Source organism: Scophthalmus maximus, chromosome 5 (assembly GCF_022379125.1).
Source record: "Scophthalmus maximus strain ysfricsl-2021 chromosome 5, ASM2237912v1, whole genome shotgun sequence".
Taxonomy (NCBI): Eukaryota; Metazoa; Chordata; class Actinopteri; order Pleuronectiformes; family Scophthalmidae; genus Scophthalmus; species Scophthalmus maximus.
This window is the reverse complement of record NC_061519.1, coordinates 16411521-16429003: the sequence shown is the minus strand read 5'-3', so window position 1 is coordinate 16429003 and position 17483 is coordinate 16411521. Positions and strand designations below refer to the sequence as shown.

General features: G+C 42.0%; 1 protein-coding gene across 2 annotated transcripts in view; it reads left to right on the top strand.

Annotated features, from left to right (window-relative positions):
• The window catches only part of gpc5c (glypican 5c), an 89011-nt gene that overhangs the window by 67464 nt on the left and 4064 nt on the right, over positions 1 to 17483 (top strand). For both annotated transcript variants that reach the window (XM_035634887.2, XM_035634888.2), the window contains one exon: positions 4857 to 4995. In XM_035634887.2, the coding sequence (XP_035490780.2) occupies positions 4857 to 4995 (139 nt within the window). The remainder of the gene's footprint in view (positions 1 to 4856; positions 4996 to 17483) is intronic.

Genomic DNA, 17483 nt, shown 5'->3' with positions numbered 1-17483 from the left:
TTGATCTTAGTATAGTTTAAACCAGTTTTATTGAAAAAAAGATAAAAAATTAAGGAAAATAGCTATTCAACTGTGCATTTTAACTAAACATCAAAAGCTCAAATGTTCTTTTTTTCTTAGAGCGTCCTCTCACTATCTGTAGGCTGTTGGAAAACGATAATGCTATATCTAGTCCAACAGCACAGAGATATTCAGCATCGTTTTACATATCAGAAAGACAGTCATGTGAGAGCAAAGACATCTGTCCCTGTAGGGTTTAAGTCACAGTGAATCTCTTCTTTGTACATCACATGAAGGCTGCCGCCGCCGCCGCCGCCGCTGCTGCTGCTGCTGCTATTGAAATGTTCTGCCCACTTGCTCACATTTACCATATGTTACAGTGCAGGAGTTCAGGAGAACGTGTCGTTGAACGGCTGGTGTTCTTGTTTTTTATGATATAAATGGACCATGCTTGGTTGAACATGTTGTTCATCTATGAGTCATTAGTTGTTTGATTCTCGAAAAGAAAATGTTTTCATAGTTAAATAATATCTTTGTACTTGAAATTAACATGTTGCTTAGCATTTATGTGTATGACTTATCCACTGGTCTCATGGCTGCCCCTACTCTAAAGAAGATTTTTAAAAAAGAAAATAGAAAAGCCAATTTCAGAAACTGTTTACGACAATAATTTACTGGGTTTTTTTCAGACAAGAACTCCGGAAATTGTCCGGAAATTGGGTCCGTACATTTTCTAGACTCTGCGGTTCCTATATGAACAACGCAGCAACAATATTGTCCAGGTCAGACACATTTTCAACAGTGGAAAAATTTCGGGAACATTCATGCGGACATTTGTGTTCTCAGATAAATCCCCTTTCGGATAATGTCTGGACTTCAGTGCATGTCTGAAGCTATTGAAACACGCGAGCTGGTCCTGAGCACAGCAACAGACATTTTGTATGATAAAGCAGAGGGGAAGGGGAAAGACTATTCACTGCATATAATCCATGCAACTGTGTTTAAGAACTCATAACTTAATGTTGTGTATCTCTCTTCTTTTTAGCGCCAAGAATAAAACCGTTCTGTTCCCTGCATGTTACCTCTGAAATAACCACAGTGGAGCTCTGTCGGTTTTGCAGCCCTGACTTTGTCACAGCAAACCAACAAACTGCATTGGACAGCAGCCAACCAACAATTCTACAACGGCCCGACTGTGGTTTCCACAGCGACGGCGCTTTAATTGATCCCCTCTCTAATTAACATGCTTTAAGGACGGCTGGGCCGAGCGGCATTGTGTTAAACGTCCACTGAACGGCACAGTTATTAGCTTAATACCCAACCGGTTATCAGGATGGTGTTGGTGCACCGCATTCTGCTGTTCTGCAGAGCATTTTCTTGTGAACTCGTGGAATCTGAATTGCATTTATTCAGCCGCTCTGCATAGTAAAAAAAAAAGAAGAAAAAAGCTTAATGTGTTTATCGTGGTTGCTGTCCAGAACAAAGAAAGATGTTTTCTCTCTCTCTTGCTGTCTATCTTCCGTTATCACGTATGTCTGTGCAGGCCTCTGCCAAATTATCTGGATTATTGCGTTGAATAGAGACATAAATTTCTAGCTCACTCTTCCGTGCACAAGTCATTGTACTTTCCCCCTGTAATTCACAGCAACAGAACAGTTTTTGTCAGGGAAATGCCATTGCCACACTTTACTTGGTATAGGTTACAGCTAAGATAGGAAAGATGCTTTTTTTTTTATTGCGTCTCTTAGGAGCCACAAGTCCCAGAACTGAAGCTAGTCCTTATTTTAACACAGCATATCACATTTCATCCTCAAGACAGGTGGAACCAGGACACACAAAGAGCCTGTCAACAGGCTGTAATCTGAGCCTGTCCATAACCATGAAGTGCGAAACTATAAGTGTGTAATATTGTTCCCATTCTTTTTCAAAGTAATCCTCTTGTACTGTCCGTCTGTGAAAACCCAGCCATCCGCCGATTGTCAGTGACTTTCCCTTTTGGGGCAGACGTGGTGAGCTGCTTCCCCTAAAGAGCACGGTTGAGTGTCCCGAAGCTTGGCCTTGTGTCATGGTTGTACATGACTCATTTTAGTGAAGCACTCATTTTCCCACCACTCAAGCCTGAGTGAGGGGAATGTATTCACATTGGGTATAAATGGGATACATGTCAGATGTAATGAGTTGCAATAGCAACAGTACCTGCTAGTGTCCAGATCAGGTTCCTCCTCCACTCTCCCCAGCAGAGAGGAGTGGTAATAACTACTCTGGTTTTAAAATCAAAAAGGATACCAATGTGTTTACAGCTGCTCTTTTGATCATTTCATGATGACAGTCAAACGTTTACATGTCAACGCGTTTTGTGTGGCTGTCTCGTACGGTGGGAAATAACCTTTTTTAATATGTGAACATGACTGACAGGTAAATGCTCAGATTCCCCAGCCCCTCAATGATGAGTCATTGTTTTGTGTCTGAAATCTACCAGCTGATGGCTGTTGCTAATTTCCCAACCGGTTTTTCTGTTTGTCAATATCCTAATGACTTTTGTGCCCTATACTTTTCATCTAGTGTCACCAGTAGCTTCTTGATTTGGTTCCTTGATTTGTTATTTTAATTAGCAAATGTTAGCATACTCACAACCATATTAACGTGATATTGAGCATGCATTTAGCATTCTAACACAGACATTAGCCTATGCGAACTGTGTAACACCATGTAACAGCCTCCCAGAGCCGCCAACATTGCTTACTCATGGTTGACGGCTGTATCCTACATTTCGCGTTGAATTGTTATCGGCATACATAGGCCTAAGCCTGTCAGCTTTCATGAAACATTTCTTTTGGGTTATTCAGAGCTTCAGAGACAATTGGTTAAAGGTCACCTTTGCTGCCGGGTGTGTTGAGTGACGGACAGAATCTGGTGTCAACAGCAAGGATATTAGTCATTCCTCAACACCCCAAGCCACCCCCATCCTCCCACCCACCACTCAGCATGTCTTTAGAGCCTGTGCTCTCCAAATGAAGGTCAGCTGTGTTCCAGGAGTGATATTTGTCTGCTTTCTCGCAAATTTTTTATAGTGTATGTATGTGTGCATGAAGCAAAAGGACGGTCAACGTGAGCAATGTGTGTGTTTCTATTGTTCCACATGTTCTAAGAATCCTGTGTTCATGCCAGTGTTTTAACTTGGCCACTCCAAAGCACCATTTGTTCTTGTGTCAGGAGAGCTCCTTGTCAGACCACCTAGATGATGGTGGACAGCAGGAATGGCCAGCAGGCAGTCCAATTAGTTTGCCCCATGCTGAGATGAGTGTTAAAGAGGAGTGATTCATGCTTCAAGGCTGAGGTTACATCTATACTAATACGTTTCCATTCAAAAACTGCTAAAATTACTAAAATTACGCACGTGTTTCAGCTCTGTATCAGTAATAATACCCGTCCATTCTAACACAACTGAAAACGCATATCACGCCACCGTTCACATACACTGGGCAAGTGCGAGCCGGTGTAAACGGGAAGCAGATTGTCTACTCTGCAGTTGGTTACATGGTTGCAGAAAATGCTATGAACCAAAAAAACAATGGTTAAGATGACGGGGTGGAACTCTTACTGACAGCAATTTACAACGTTTTACTTTCACGGCTAGTTGTCAAGTTGTGAGACCCTTAAGAAGCAATCAGGAAGTGAACTGTCACCTGACTGTGTCATAATTTCCTTGAATGTAAAACCTAAACCAAAATGGAGCCAGCATTCTTTCCAAACCTCTCTGTTAAAGGCGTTCTAAAGCTCCAGAGTAGTGTGGATGGTAGACACAGACGTTGCAAGACTGATGCATTTTAAAACTGAAACATAGTAGTGAAGATGTAGTCTGACAAAGTCTTAACTCTGAACTCTGGTCATAGTATGATGTGATATGCTGTTAAAAGTCAATAAATGATTACAGTTGAATGCATCAGTGATGTCAAAGTACAGAGGAATTTTTTGGTTTAAAACATCATTGAAAAAAACAAACTGAAATGAAAGATGTTGTGACAACGGGTGCATGGCAAATGATTCACACTTTATTTAAGATGTGTGATCTAAATAAATGATGCACTGTGATTCAAATTTCACAGATCTGCTTAATGTGTGAACTGAACTCAGGAACATAAACAAATGCATATGTTTTACTTTTGAATTGGCATACAAAAATATTGTGCAACAAAAACATGGCCAGCATTATTACATTAAGCATTAAACATGCTCTAGCTAAAAGAACTGAACACCAGAAGGTTGAGTGTAAAAGAAAAACTAAACATTGCAGTCTGGGAAAAATAGGCCTTAGTTATAAAACTTTTTTTGTTTCGGGGGGGCTATTTCTCGACCGTATAATCAATGTTCCTCTTAAAATGTGGTTGTAATTAAATGCAACACATCATCCTACCACCCAGGGCCCTAGCTGTTGTACACCACCCACACTGCTCTTCTATATCCCCGGGAGATCATGTGTCATCTGTTGGGCACAGAAATACGCAAGGCCTGTTATATCAGGGCAGGAGAAGCATCGTGTCAACTTAACAACAGTAACACAATGTTGCTCCCCGGGGACACAATATGCCCTTTACTGGTATTACATGGCATTGCAGGATCTATGAATTGTTATACAATAATGTTTGAGTTGAAGTTGTACACGAAAATATTTTTTATTGAATCATATTTTATCAGACAGAGTCCCACAGAGACAAATGGATCAAATAAAGAGGTCCAAATGACTAGTTTGCCTGCAAATCCATGAAATCATTACTTCCTGATGGGATTAGATAGAAACCCCCCAAAAAATGAACCAGTGTGTAATAAAACTTGCATGGCTGTGTTTGTTGGTTTAGGAGACCCAGGAGAGGTTTCCAAAACTGGACCAGGTAGAGGCCTGGGATGAGCTGGGCAGTGGGCGATCAGAGGGCAGCTCCATAGGCTGTGATGATGAAGATGGATGTCAAGCCTCAGGAGATGGTCAAGAAAATATCTGTAAGTGTCCTTCACTCTGCATATAAAAAAAACATGTATTTTATCATCCACATTACACATCCTATCCACGCAGATCTTTGCAATGTTGTACATTATCATTGTGTTATTTAAAATTCTGCTCCTCCCTTCATCTGATGATTTAGTTCAGTAAATGACCAAGGACACAATTGCCTCTGCATTGTTTTCTGACCCACAAAGCCACTCTTGCCATCACCTCCTACATGACAAGGGAAATTCCCTTAAAACACATTTTCACTCTGCAACCCTTGTCTCCTGCATCTCCTTGAGGTAACAGCAAGTGGTGACACAAGATGTACACACACACACACACACACACACACACACACACACACACACACATAGACACACACTAGTGAAGAGTTGTTTGGGCTTGTGTTGGTTTTGATTTCCTGTTGAAAGTTTCATGTTAATCATCAACAATTATCATGCTGGTATTTTCCAAAACCAAGGAGTCTGGTGTGAAACATTGTCTTACTGTACAAGCACGGAGGGACTAGACAGGAACATGGTGGAGCAAAAATGCAGTCATCTGTGCACATAATAGCTGCGGGTTTGAGGTTAGGTATAAATGTTATGATTCTTTTTGATTTTTTTTTTGTGGCTGGTATATAGGCCATTAGGGGCTACTGTGCACTGAAGCATCCAAGCAAGCAGACAGGAAAACATAATGAGGGGTGGACCGAGTGAGAAGATCCTCACTGGAATAAGTTGATTCTTTTTGGCCTCCCCAAGTGCAAGACTGCAGAAAAGCCAGATGCTGATTCAGCAGTCTCTTCATAAATAACATTTACCATGTTATCACTGTCCAACATAGATGCATTTTGAACAGGGGGCTAGCCACATGCATTAAAATGTACTTAAGAACTTTTCATCCCTTCTGTTGTCCTTGATTGTATGCAAGTGGCAACACACCGTGACGTCACCCATTGGTTTGCGGACCGCCATTTTGAAGCCCAGAGTATAGCATTTTGGATGGTGCCAATCTTGGTTTTGTGAGACCAGAAGTAACCATATTTGCAACCAGGACACACAAAAGCAACCTACACCCGTTGGACGCTGCTAGCTGTCAGTCAGTATCCACGCCCCAAAGCATACCGTGCTTTATCGTCTGTTTTACTCTGAATGGGACCATGATTTACAATATAAACATCATGCTGTATTGTAGAATATTTAGCCTAGAGATTGAGATGATAAACTCTTCAGGAAAAAATTAACTGACGTTATAAATCATGTGAGAAGTAGAGTCATGTTTTTACTTCTATGGAAACTTGTTTTTTCGAGCTGGTCACTCGAGCGAATACATGTTTCAGGCAATTCCTGCCTGCTTTTCCTCCAATCATGATGACAATTGCCTCCATGAGTTATTATCTATTACATTATACTGATGTACAAAATAATACTCACAAGATGTAAGGGCTCTAAGTCAGCATACAAAAGATCAGACGGCCAGTGTGCCTTACAATTTATTACTAGTCTAGTTTTTTAAAGTTGAAAGAAGCCGATTCACACCACAATACAGCTAATACACCAATCAATAGCCATTACATTCCCAGTAACACACAGCTCTGGAGGGGCCATTGCTGCCCTGCTACTTGTTGTGATGTGGATAAAACATGCCAGCCTTTCTCGGAGCTCTGACAACAGAGTCGGTGTCCCAACAGCAGGGGATAATCAATCAAAACCTCTGTCTGAGATTTACTGAACAAAACCCATTAGACTGTGTTCAAAGTATAAATCCATATACTGGTGAGCTCTGTTCAGCTGTCCTCTGGCTTTCAAAAGAATGTTTGTAACAAAACCATGCCATTTGGAAAGGTGACTGATCTATTGGTTTCTATAAACAGATTACAGATTATGAGACACCTCTGACTCGCTTCTCTGTGGACTGAACCATAAGAGCTGGACAACACTTGTCCTCTGAGGTAAATGTACTCCAATTTGTGGTACATTATCCTTTTAAACTGACCAAGGCTGGCCGTGCTGATGTCCAGCGGATGTCGCATTTCAATGCGAATCCACTGATTAGGATTTATGTATATTAGAGGGGGAATTACAAAACAGATACTCTCAACTCCAATTCTCTTATGACTTCACAAAAATTGGTTAAACCCTTGATTGATTTAAACATCAACTTTGGCAACTGTTAAAGGACTCCCCTGGGTCAGTGGGATTGTAATGCATTATAGGGATAGAATGTACATTTCAACTTCCATCCGTTTCTGCATTTGTATGCCTCAGTAGATGTGGCAGAGCTCCCAAGGTCCATGTTAAAAAGGGGCACGACCGCCCACTGTTCTGCTAAGGGGGACTTCATTACATGTTAATGAATTGCACTAATCTGCAGAGGACAGACTCACTGTCTCTATCATCACTCAGATATGATAGAACTGCTGCAAGTCTTACTGAGGAGACACAGCACCATGCATACTGAAAGTATGCAGATATAGATGCTTCTCCATGCCTATTAGAATAGTAAAGAACTAAAGGATTGCACGCAATCATATGAAAACTATCTTGGCTAGAGTGCGAGCGAGCGAGAGAGAGTGAGTTTTAAAAGTCACATTCTTTTCACATACTTCCATTTGCTCTCAACTACTACAAGAAAGCACAGTCTGATTGCGTGATCTCATGCCTGTTTGATCGTGTTTCAGATCCTGCTACTTTTGCCTGGAGACATGCTAGGCACTTTGTGTGCCAACTAAACAAGGCCTGGTCATGTACAAAGCCATGACCACAGCACAGCCATGAACAGGAGAATTATTCAGTGAATCTTTAATGAACCATATCATCCTACTCCCCTGCGGCTATGAGAGCCTCTTCTGTGGTTCATTCTGTGGCGTGACTATGGCTTATTAACCGTTTTAGCCCAGGAACACTTACGGCTGAGCTTTCCAAAGGGCCTATTCATTTGTAGCTGGCATATTAATGTATTAATCTCTAAAAGACCCACAGTGGCACATTAGACTACTATCTCTCCGTTAGTCACAGAGAGGAGACTCCAAATGTCTGTGCATTTGTCTGCCTGCTTCCCAACTGTCCAACAGTCTTGCCTGAGTTTCTGGCAGAGTTGATGCAGCCTTTTACTTTTCAGGCCTTTTGTGTAGATCTGGGAAAACAGGCTGGTGCATGGAAGAGATGTTATTTATTTTTTTGCATCGAAAGTGCCAGAGAAGGTAGAAGGTTTTTTTTGTTTTGTCATGAAATGTTAAATGAGTTTATAGAATACAGGAGAAAAAATCCCACTGCTACACCTTTTGTGTTCGACTGCAGTATAGTTTTGTTTGTGCCGCTGTGCAGGCAGTCTGCCTGGCAAAGGTGTGAGGAACCACAAAAACACAGAAAATACGAGGAGGAGAAAGCAGGTTATCCATCTCAGAGGAGGAGGAGAAGTAAATGCATGGATAAACACTTCCTGTGATTGAGCCGCAGGGATATGCAGTGAAAAAGTGTGAATCGTACTGCCATGAAAGTACAATTCTCTCTTGGTAACAAACACCATCTGTCAGGAACACGGGTGAGCTCATCAAGAAAGTGAAGACACCCCTGGCATTGCTCTCACACGCTGCCGTTCAGTCGCTAAACCTGTCTATTAGCATGAAGCGCTGGCAATGATAGACTTGGTCTGCCTTCCTGTTAAAGAACATAATTATCTACATGTGACAAGATGGGAAGATTTAAGATTGGATTAGTGTGCGTCTGTTCTTCTTGAAGAGAGGGACAGATATTAACTTATTCTCTCCTTCTTAGCCTCACAGAGGAGAAAACAGCTGCGTGCCTGTGCGTGCGCGTGTGTGTGTGTGTGTGTGTGTGTGCGTGTGCGCGCGTGCGTGCGTGCGTGCGTGTAAACCTTACCCTAAGGGAAGTAAACTCTGAACAATATTTCTAATTCACAGCTGCTACTTTTGTTAAGGTTTGGGGTTTTTTTGTATAGCGTTAGTGGTAAATTTTACTCTACAAAAAAATCCATACTTCTATCTTTGTGAGGACACTAATTTATATAATGCAGTCCCTAGCCCCTTACCCTTACTCTAATCATCACAACTAACTACCTTCCCCAACCGTTAGTCTACCCCTAGCCTAAACCTAATTCTATAAACAAGTCTTATCCCTAAAATAATTTTTTAGGATGTGACAGAAATGGTCCAACTGGTCATTTACATTACATTACACTACATTACATTCATTTTGCAGACGCTTTTCTCCAAAGCGACTTATAATAGATGCATTCAAACATGAAGATATTACCCAACAACGTGATGTTCCAGTATTAGAGCTAACAAAGGTGTACTTGTACCTCTATAAAGATAAAGGTACAAGTACACGCAGATATTGTGCATAGACTTTCATTAATTTACTTGAGAATAATCAAAAGGCCTCAATCTGCAGGTTTTGAATTTAAGTCTGAAGGGCACCAATTCAAGATTTGTACTCCCCATCCCCATGTCCGATGTTCACTCTCTCTCTCTCTTGTGCACACAATTATTGTTTATTAACAATTATTAATACTTTCATATCCACAGTTTTTTGTCAAGAAATAGTTATGTGTCTGATACAACCTTGAATATTACTTTGATTCACTAATTCAGCATCGACTTACCATTCTAATAAGTTTGTTGGGTTTCTTATTTGTTTGTACTTGAATGTGAGAGGACTGAAGAGAACTTCTCTCCAAAGCCGTTAAGGCCATAAAGGTGTGCGGCAGCTGTTTGCCCTGGCAGGGGAAGTACATTCTTGACGTTAACGGCTGCATGGGCAGGATAGGGTCAACCTACACCAGTGTTAGCAGGATTACAATGGCTTGGCCCCAAGCCTACTACAGCCTGCTGTTGCCCTGGACCCAGCACGCATTGACCTTTCATGTTAGAAAAATGGAGATTAAGGGAGAAGAGATGACACATGGTAGTAGATTAGAGTTGTTGGGGGCAGGAAAAAAGTTTAGAGACCAAAATGCAAGTTTAAAACCATAGATTTGTATGATGTGATGTTCCAGTATAGGAGCTAACAAAGGTATAAGAGTTCCGCTAACATGTAGATAAAGGGCTGAGGTTCAGAGAGGATGTTTACAACATACAAACCTATGATTCAATCTACGGTGACTGGGTGGATGGGGGATTTGGTGCTTGTATGCTCTGCCAGGCTGGGTAGAACCTATCCAACCCTCGATCTTCCCATCCTAGGTCCTGAAATGAGCCGTGGCCCCTTAGGACTAGCGTGTGTAGTGGCTGGCTGGACAGCAGATGTACCATTGCGGATATTACCAGTAGGACTGCCATTTCCCCTAGCCTTTCATCTGGAGCTCAAGGGGCTGAGAGTGAGCTCCGCAGGGCAGTTTAGGGCCAGAGAAGAAGGAACAAGAGGATCAGAGATAGCTTTGGGCGGGGCAGGAAGATAGTCTGGTTTGCGTATGGATGTGGGAGGAGTGAGTTACAATTTCTCTCAGATATTCAGAATCATCTGTGACACAGTGGATAATATTGCATAATATTTTCGATACTTATCTTCAGACAATCTGTAAATGATTCTGGGAAATCTCATTATCATTCCATTTGAAATTGATTTGGGGACAAATAACTTACAAACAAAACAATTATAGTGCTTTATTAGAGAAATGTGCTCAAACCAAATATTCAGACCCAAATTCTGTGTATTACTTTTACACACAATTTGTTATCAAGTCTTTCCTATTCCCTGCTGTCCGAATCCATCCCTTCTCACACTATCTTCACCCCTTCCTTTCAGTGGTCTCCTTTCTCCTCCTAGCTTGGCATATTCTGCCCTGTGGTTTTTTATTGCACTTCGAGAGCATATTAGCTTGAACGGCTCCCCAGGCATGAGGTCATCAGAGTAGAATGGTTCTCATTAGCCAGCATCATCATTTCCTTCCTAAGCAGTATCAGCAAGACCTTTATGATTGAGCCTCTCCAGCACACCTTCGGGACCCTGTTTGGGAAACACCAAGAATCTCTGGTGAGGCAACAGGTTATAAACTAAAGGAGGTGGAGGGGAGGGAATTACTACCTTGGTAGTTAGTAAAAATGATACATAGAATTTAGCGTTTTGTATGGTTGCTATGAAGTTTACTAGCAGAGAAACAAGGAATGCTAGTGACTAAGTACTCTGATACCGTAGCCACATAAAAGTCTTGACTTCAGTACTACAAAGGGAGCTCTCATACACTTATATAGCAAGAAATCCTTACAACATGTGCAGGTTACCAAGCAGTAAATGGCATTTTAAAGATGGTTAAAGATGGTGTCCAGACTCATAAAGAGTTCTTTATTGAAAGCTGCAAATTCAGTAGATATGACCTGAAATTTACTCCGTGCTTAACATGCCGCGCCCCACAACACCCACCCCAGTCAGGTTTAGATTAAAGTTGTCATTGGGACCAGAATTAGTCAGTGCTAAATTAATTTATGTAAAGTACCCACACTAACAGACAGACCTACAGCTGAGCCAACTTTGTGAAGGGCCTAGTTTATTTAGGCTTCTTTATTAATGCCCATACCCAGGCTTCTCTGCTGGTAGTTGAGATGGTGGGCAGGGGGTTGCATGAGTTATCATCTTGACTCCCCTGCCAAGACCAACCCTGGCTACTAAAACTGGCATTCCTGCTGTAACAAAGCACTGAGAAAATAAAGGCAGACATTCCATTGATATTGAAAAATACAGTTGAAGGATAAGCAGGGATGAGTCTGATCCTCTTTGTCTCAGCTCAGCCTGGTATGCAGGGGGAAATACAAACTGAGTTAGGGGAGAGGGAATGAAAGCATGGAAGGTCTTGGGGTGGAATTCTCCCATTGACACTGGCCCGTCTGCCTCAAACTCATGAGATTCAAACTTGTTTAGATAGTATAGCTGCATTAGCATTGCATGACTTGCCAGATAATGGAAGCTGTTAGCAATGAGCCAATTTTTGTATTGACTACCTGCGTTGGCCGTCTGCGTGTGGTCTTATATATGTGTATGTATCAAAGGGGCACAAATGCAAGACAAGGAACTCCATTAAAAGCCTATCCTATTGACCAGCAGTGAGAGCGACAAAGCCCTTCTCTGTTATCCATAATTGATTTGGCAATTAGAGCTGAACCTGGAACAGACTGTCAGACCTGAGGGCTGGGAGGGGGCTGACCTCTCACTACCTCAGATGATTACAGATCAGATTGGAAGGGCCACTGACAGCGTACTTAATATACGTGCACAGATCTGTGTTTCTATAACTATAGTCAGTTATGCAATCAAAAGTGTACATCAAAGTATTTGACTCACCCCCACAAAATTAAACATATATAACTTCACACCATTTCTTTTTTTTTTTCTAACCCACACATATTTCTGAAAAAAACCTTTGAAGTTGAAAGGCAAGTATCACTTAGATCATATTAAGACAGAGGAGGGTGGTCACATTGAACATGAGGTTGCATTCTATTCTCTGCATCTTACTGTTGTGTGGCTGCTGCTACTCTGTGTCACTGAGCAGGTAGCACCCTGTTGACAGTTTACACACTAAAACACACTCGCACACATTTTCCATCCTTCAGCCCTTACACCTTACATCCCCTTATTTTCCACTTGAACGGCAAGAGGAAAGCTCTGAAGCAATGAATCCATCATTGGATTCTTGACACTCCAGACAGAACTACAAACTCTGTACAGTATAAGAAAAAAATCAGAGATGGAATATTATTCATCTTGAAACTTCTGTACCGATTGCCGGATTGCAGTGGGCAAGGGGAGGGATTTGTGTGTTGAATATTAAGACTGGAGACATAGACAGCAAGTGTCTCTTGAGTGCTACCTAATGTGCACTTCCTCTTGACTGTAATGGATGGCAATGAAGTGTTTGTGCGCGTGTGTGTGTGTGAGTGAGGGAGCCAGAGAATATGAATGTGAGTTTATCTCTGCATCCTTCACGCTCGTCTGTCGACAAGGACGTCCTGACACCTGCCAATGCAATAGGCAATTGGCGGTTGAGTGCAGGCAGGTGTAGTGTTGGGTTTGTGTGTCTGAACACTGGTATCATCCAAATGGCAAATGAGTGTTCTGCTGGGGAATTCAGTTTATATGCCTCTGTAAGTCTGATGAGTTGTACTAACTCCTCTGCTGCATAGAGGTTGCTTTCTCTTCAGGATTCTCCTCCATCTTGTAAATCTGTCGCATTGACTGGTGGAGGTCACTGTCCTCCCAGGCCCCTTTAGCCTATTTGTTTCCATGTGTATGTGTTTGTGTGTGTGAGTCTAGGGGAGTAAATCTTAATCTTGCCAAGGAGCTTAATAGTCTAAGAATCGCACGGGGTAGATTCCATTGCACTGATCCCTGCTCTGGAGTTGCCATGCTGCTGTGCCCGTTGCTAGGTTAGCTGTAGGCTCCAATGTGTACCCCACTGGTGCCCCTGTATGTTTGGCCCTTTAGCCCCTTGAGTGGCCTGCCAGAGCCCCTGTACCAGTCCTGGATTCCCTACACAGGTTGCCTGTGAACCAGAAGGCCAGTTCCCAGAGAAGTGAGTTTGTGTGTGAGTGTGATCAGTGTGTAACTTAGAATACAGAACAGGGAGATTAGTTTGATGGGGTAAGGAGCCCCAACCTGACATGGCACCACATAATGAGTGAACCGGAGACAAAAAGAGCTCAGAGATGAATGGCCAGTCATGAACTGCGTGAATACATCCTTTCCTTCTCCCCACCCTCTAACCTTACCGCTCTTTTGTAATGAAAGTGTGTGAAAAGAGATAAGGAAACATTGTGTGGGTTCTTGGGAAGGTAAATGTCTGTGTGTAAGACAGTTAAAGAGTGGCATTAAAAAAAATATTGTGACCCATAGAGTTTTAACATTCTCCTGATGTACCAAACAGTGTCAGGACACTCTTGATCCATTGCCACCAAGTGCAGCATCAGTCTTTTATTGGTGTCCAAAGGTCTGATTGCAGGCAGACTGATAGCTCAGGTTCTCAGATGTACTCGCTTTACCCAAGATTATAAAAATACCTGTCCATACCACTTGGTGGAATACATGCATTCAATCAAGCTGTGTTTGAAAAGTGTGTTTTATGATAATATTGCAACCTGAGTCCATTTTTCCTGAATGTAGACCTTCTGATTGTTGAGTACCAAATTATCTACACACTTTAAAACTTGGAATATGTGCATGTACTAAAAGGCAGTAGTAGAAAATGTATCTGTGTCTTCTCTCTCTTCATTTGACAAACATATTTTAGATGGCAGGTAGAAAATATGATCACACATCCTGGTGGATGAGAGGAGAATGCTCTGTCCTAGTTGTCAACGGAGACAAATAGTAAAAATAACTTCACTGCATTTGCAAAAACTGTTTCCGGGAAACCATGTTTGGTATATATATATATATATATATATATATATATATATATATATATATATATTAACAGCAAATAAGGATTAATCTAGCAAATCAACAGCGCCATTATTCAGCCAGTGTCACAGAGGAGCAGTTGGATAAACTCCACCTCTGTTCTCTGTGAGACACAGAGACTCAGACTTAAACTGGAACCCAACACACACTCTTCTACCTACTAATTTAGACAGCATGTCTGTGTGTGTGTCTACACATGTGTGATGAACATGCATACATCTTAGACCCCATGTGCATGCTAACATGAATAAGTCTGTCGATGTGAGTGATTAAAAACAATGAGCCAAAGGTCACCTCTCCTAATGAAACATCGCCGTGTGGCAGATCCAATGGCCTTGTCAAAATTCAGGACCATGAGCTCCTTTACAACCCGCACACCCCCACCCCCCACCCTGAGTATCCGTCTCTCATCAACCGCTTAGCGGGGAGAAAACCTGCAAGGTCAAGGCATGGGGTGTGAGCCTAGAGAGGACAAGATGGTGAGAGTGTGAGAGAGAGAAAAGGGAGGGAAGGGGCAAGTTATTGACCTCCACCACACTCCCTCGATGTGCCATAAATCAGTGCTCTACCTTCTGACCATCTTTATAATTGTGCACAGCAGGCAGACGAGTGAAAACTGCCTTTCAAGCCCACGGTCAAGAGGTCAAAGTGTTCTATTCACACATGTAACTTCTGTGTAGGGTTAAATTACACTGTACAACAGTAAGTTACACTAAAGGTAGAGTGAAACAATTCTGAGTGGATTTTAATTCAGTGAAATAGAAAACTCACCACATTGAATTGAACACATACCTATGTTTATAATGGCTACAAGTCTGAGCTCAGACTGGAAAAGCTGCCTTGTCATTTTGATAGCATATAGCATGACAACTTGCTGAGCCCCGGTACAGTAGCACAATTCTCACTGGATTACTGCTGCCATGCTAGTGTTCTGCTAAGAGTCCCATGGAGAGGTTGTGGTTGTTCATGCGTGTTGTGTGCATTTATAGTGTAAGAGTGTGTTCACTTGTCAATGCATGACACCCCTGCGTGTCATGCATTGAAGGGACACAACATGTTATCAGTTAAGAGAGAGTTTGCTTCTTCCCGTCACATAGACTTTAGGATTAAGACTGTGCGGCTGCACTGGCTGGTTGCTGACAAACCAAAACAAAGGAGATGAGGGAAGGGGAGAGAGGGAGGAGAGCAGCAGCAGAAAAATTAAATGGCTGCCCAGACAACCATCACGCAATTTTCTGTCCCTCCGAATTTTTTCCAAAGAAATGATGGCCAAGAGGTTTGTTATTCCTCCCACTCACCTTCCGATCCTTATTCCCCCCTTCTTCTCTCCCTCCCACCCCTCCAATCCCTCCTTCCTCTTGGCGAGAGCCCGAGGTCCACCTCTTCCTCAGCGCTGTGTCCAGGCTTGTTACAACCAGCTGTTGTTGCTCCTGGGCCAGTGGGAAATGGAGTCTCCCCCCAAACACACAAGCTGCCCATCTGGAGAGGCATTAATGGCAGAGGACACTACGAGCCATTTCTCACACACGTAGCCAACACGGAGGTCAACAAGGTGGCAGAGCATCTTGTATTGTACGAGTAGTCATGACGGTAACACAGGCCCTGTATACCAGAGTGTTGGATGTTCAGATGGATAAAGTACACATGATCCCACATCCTCTTTCTCTTTACGACCCTGTCTAACGCAGGCTTTAATGACAAATGAAAGCTACCTCAACCCATTCTTTATAGGGCGCAGACACACACATTTACACACTTCTGCGTAGACATTAATGCCTCAGGTCTCTAAGCATCTATTTGTCTCTTGCGTTTAGTTTGCCCTCCTCCTGTTTTTCACTGTCACCCTTCGTTGCCTATGATAAAGCTTTTTACCAATCATATCACATCTGTCTCTTTACTTGGAGAGAACATCTGTCATTTAATGTTGACTGTTGTTGTGATAGGAGAAGCATCGCAGCCGGAGTGCCAACGTGTATCCTTGATACGAGAGACGATGGACATTCGTCTTTCTCATACTGAAAAGCCAACCAAACTGTTTCCCTCTTTGAACCCTTGACATCATCCTTCACTCCGTTCCACCCTGTGTTTTTCTGACTTGCTTGCTCTCTTTCCTTCTTTGGGGGATTTAGACATGAGCCAGATCATGAAGCCCAGCTTATCTGCTTACATTGTCTCATTATGACAACAACATCACATTCCATTATCCTCCTGCCCTCCTTGTTTTTCATTTGTAATGTGCCTCAGGTTGTTACATGCTTTTGTCGACTAAACTACTTCAATACGACTCTTTTTCCTCAAGTTTCTACTGCCTCTGCTGTTCTTTTTTTCAACGTTGATCATTTAATTCTCCCTAACTATTGCTTGTCTATATGGCTAAAATGGCAAGGCTAAACATCTCCTTATGACAAAATATATACTGTATTTAAGTATTATAGAAATATTATCATGACATAACATTGTTACACTATGTGATGACAGTGTTCATCACAGTTTGGTCTACTTCTGCCATGCAGACTTGTATGAAAAAAGAAAATTGAAAAAAATAGGATCATTAAAACAAAAATACACAACATACAATTTTTGGCCGTTATTAACTGTGCGTGAAGGTTTCCTCTCAGTCAGACGATAAACATGGTGCAATGCATTATTAGGTTTCTAATTTGGAGCACTTTGTGTCACAACAGATGTTCATCTGTTTGCAAAACTTCGAACCACGGACAAGTTTATCAACAATGTCGACAACAAATTGTACAGAATATTTGAAACTCACTTGCCACAGTTCTACTGCACTGATGCATTCTTTACATTTTTTGCCATTTGAGTCCAGGTCATGAGAGCAGCACGTGAGAACAGCTCAAACATACTAAGCCATGTTAAGACACTGGAACATTCTCATTTCAGTACTTAATCTCTTGTACGTGTGCAGGGTCTTTCCAATACTTATTCGGAGCAGGCGTAGTGTAGTGTGAGCTTAGGTTTGTTTTAAGAATTGGCCCCATCAGATGCAAATTTGATAAGCATTGAAAGTACAAATACAAATACAGTTTTATTTGATTCCATTTTTTTTGTGTCTGCCAGCT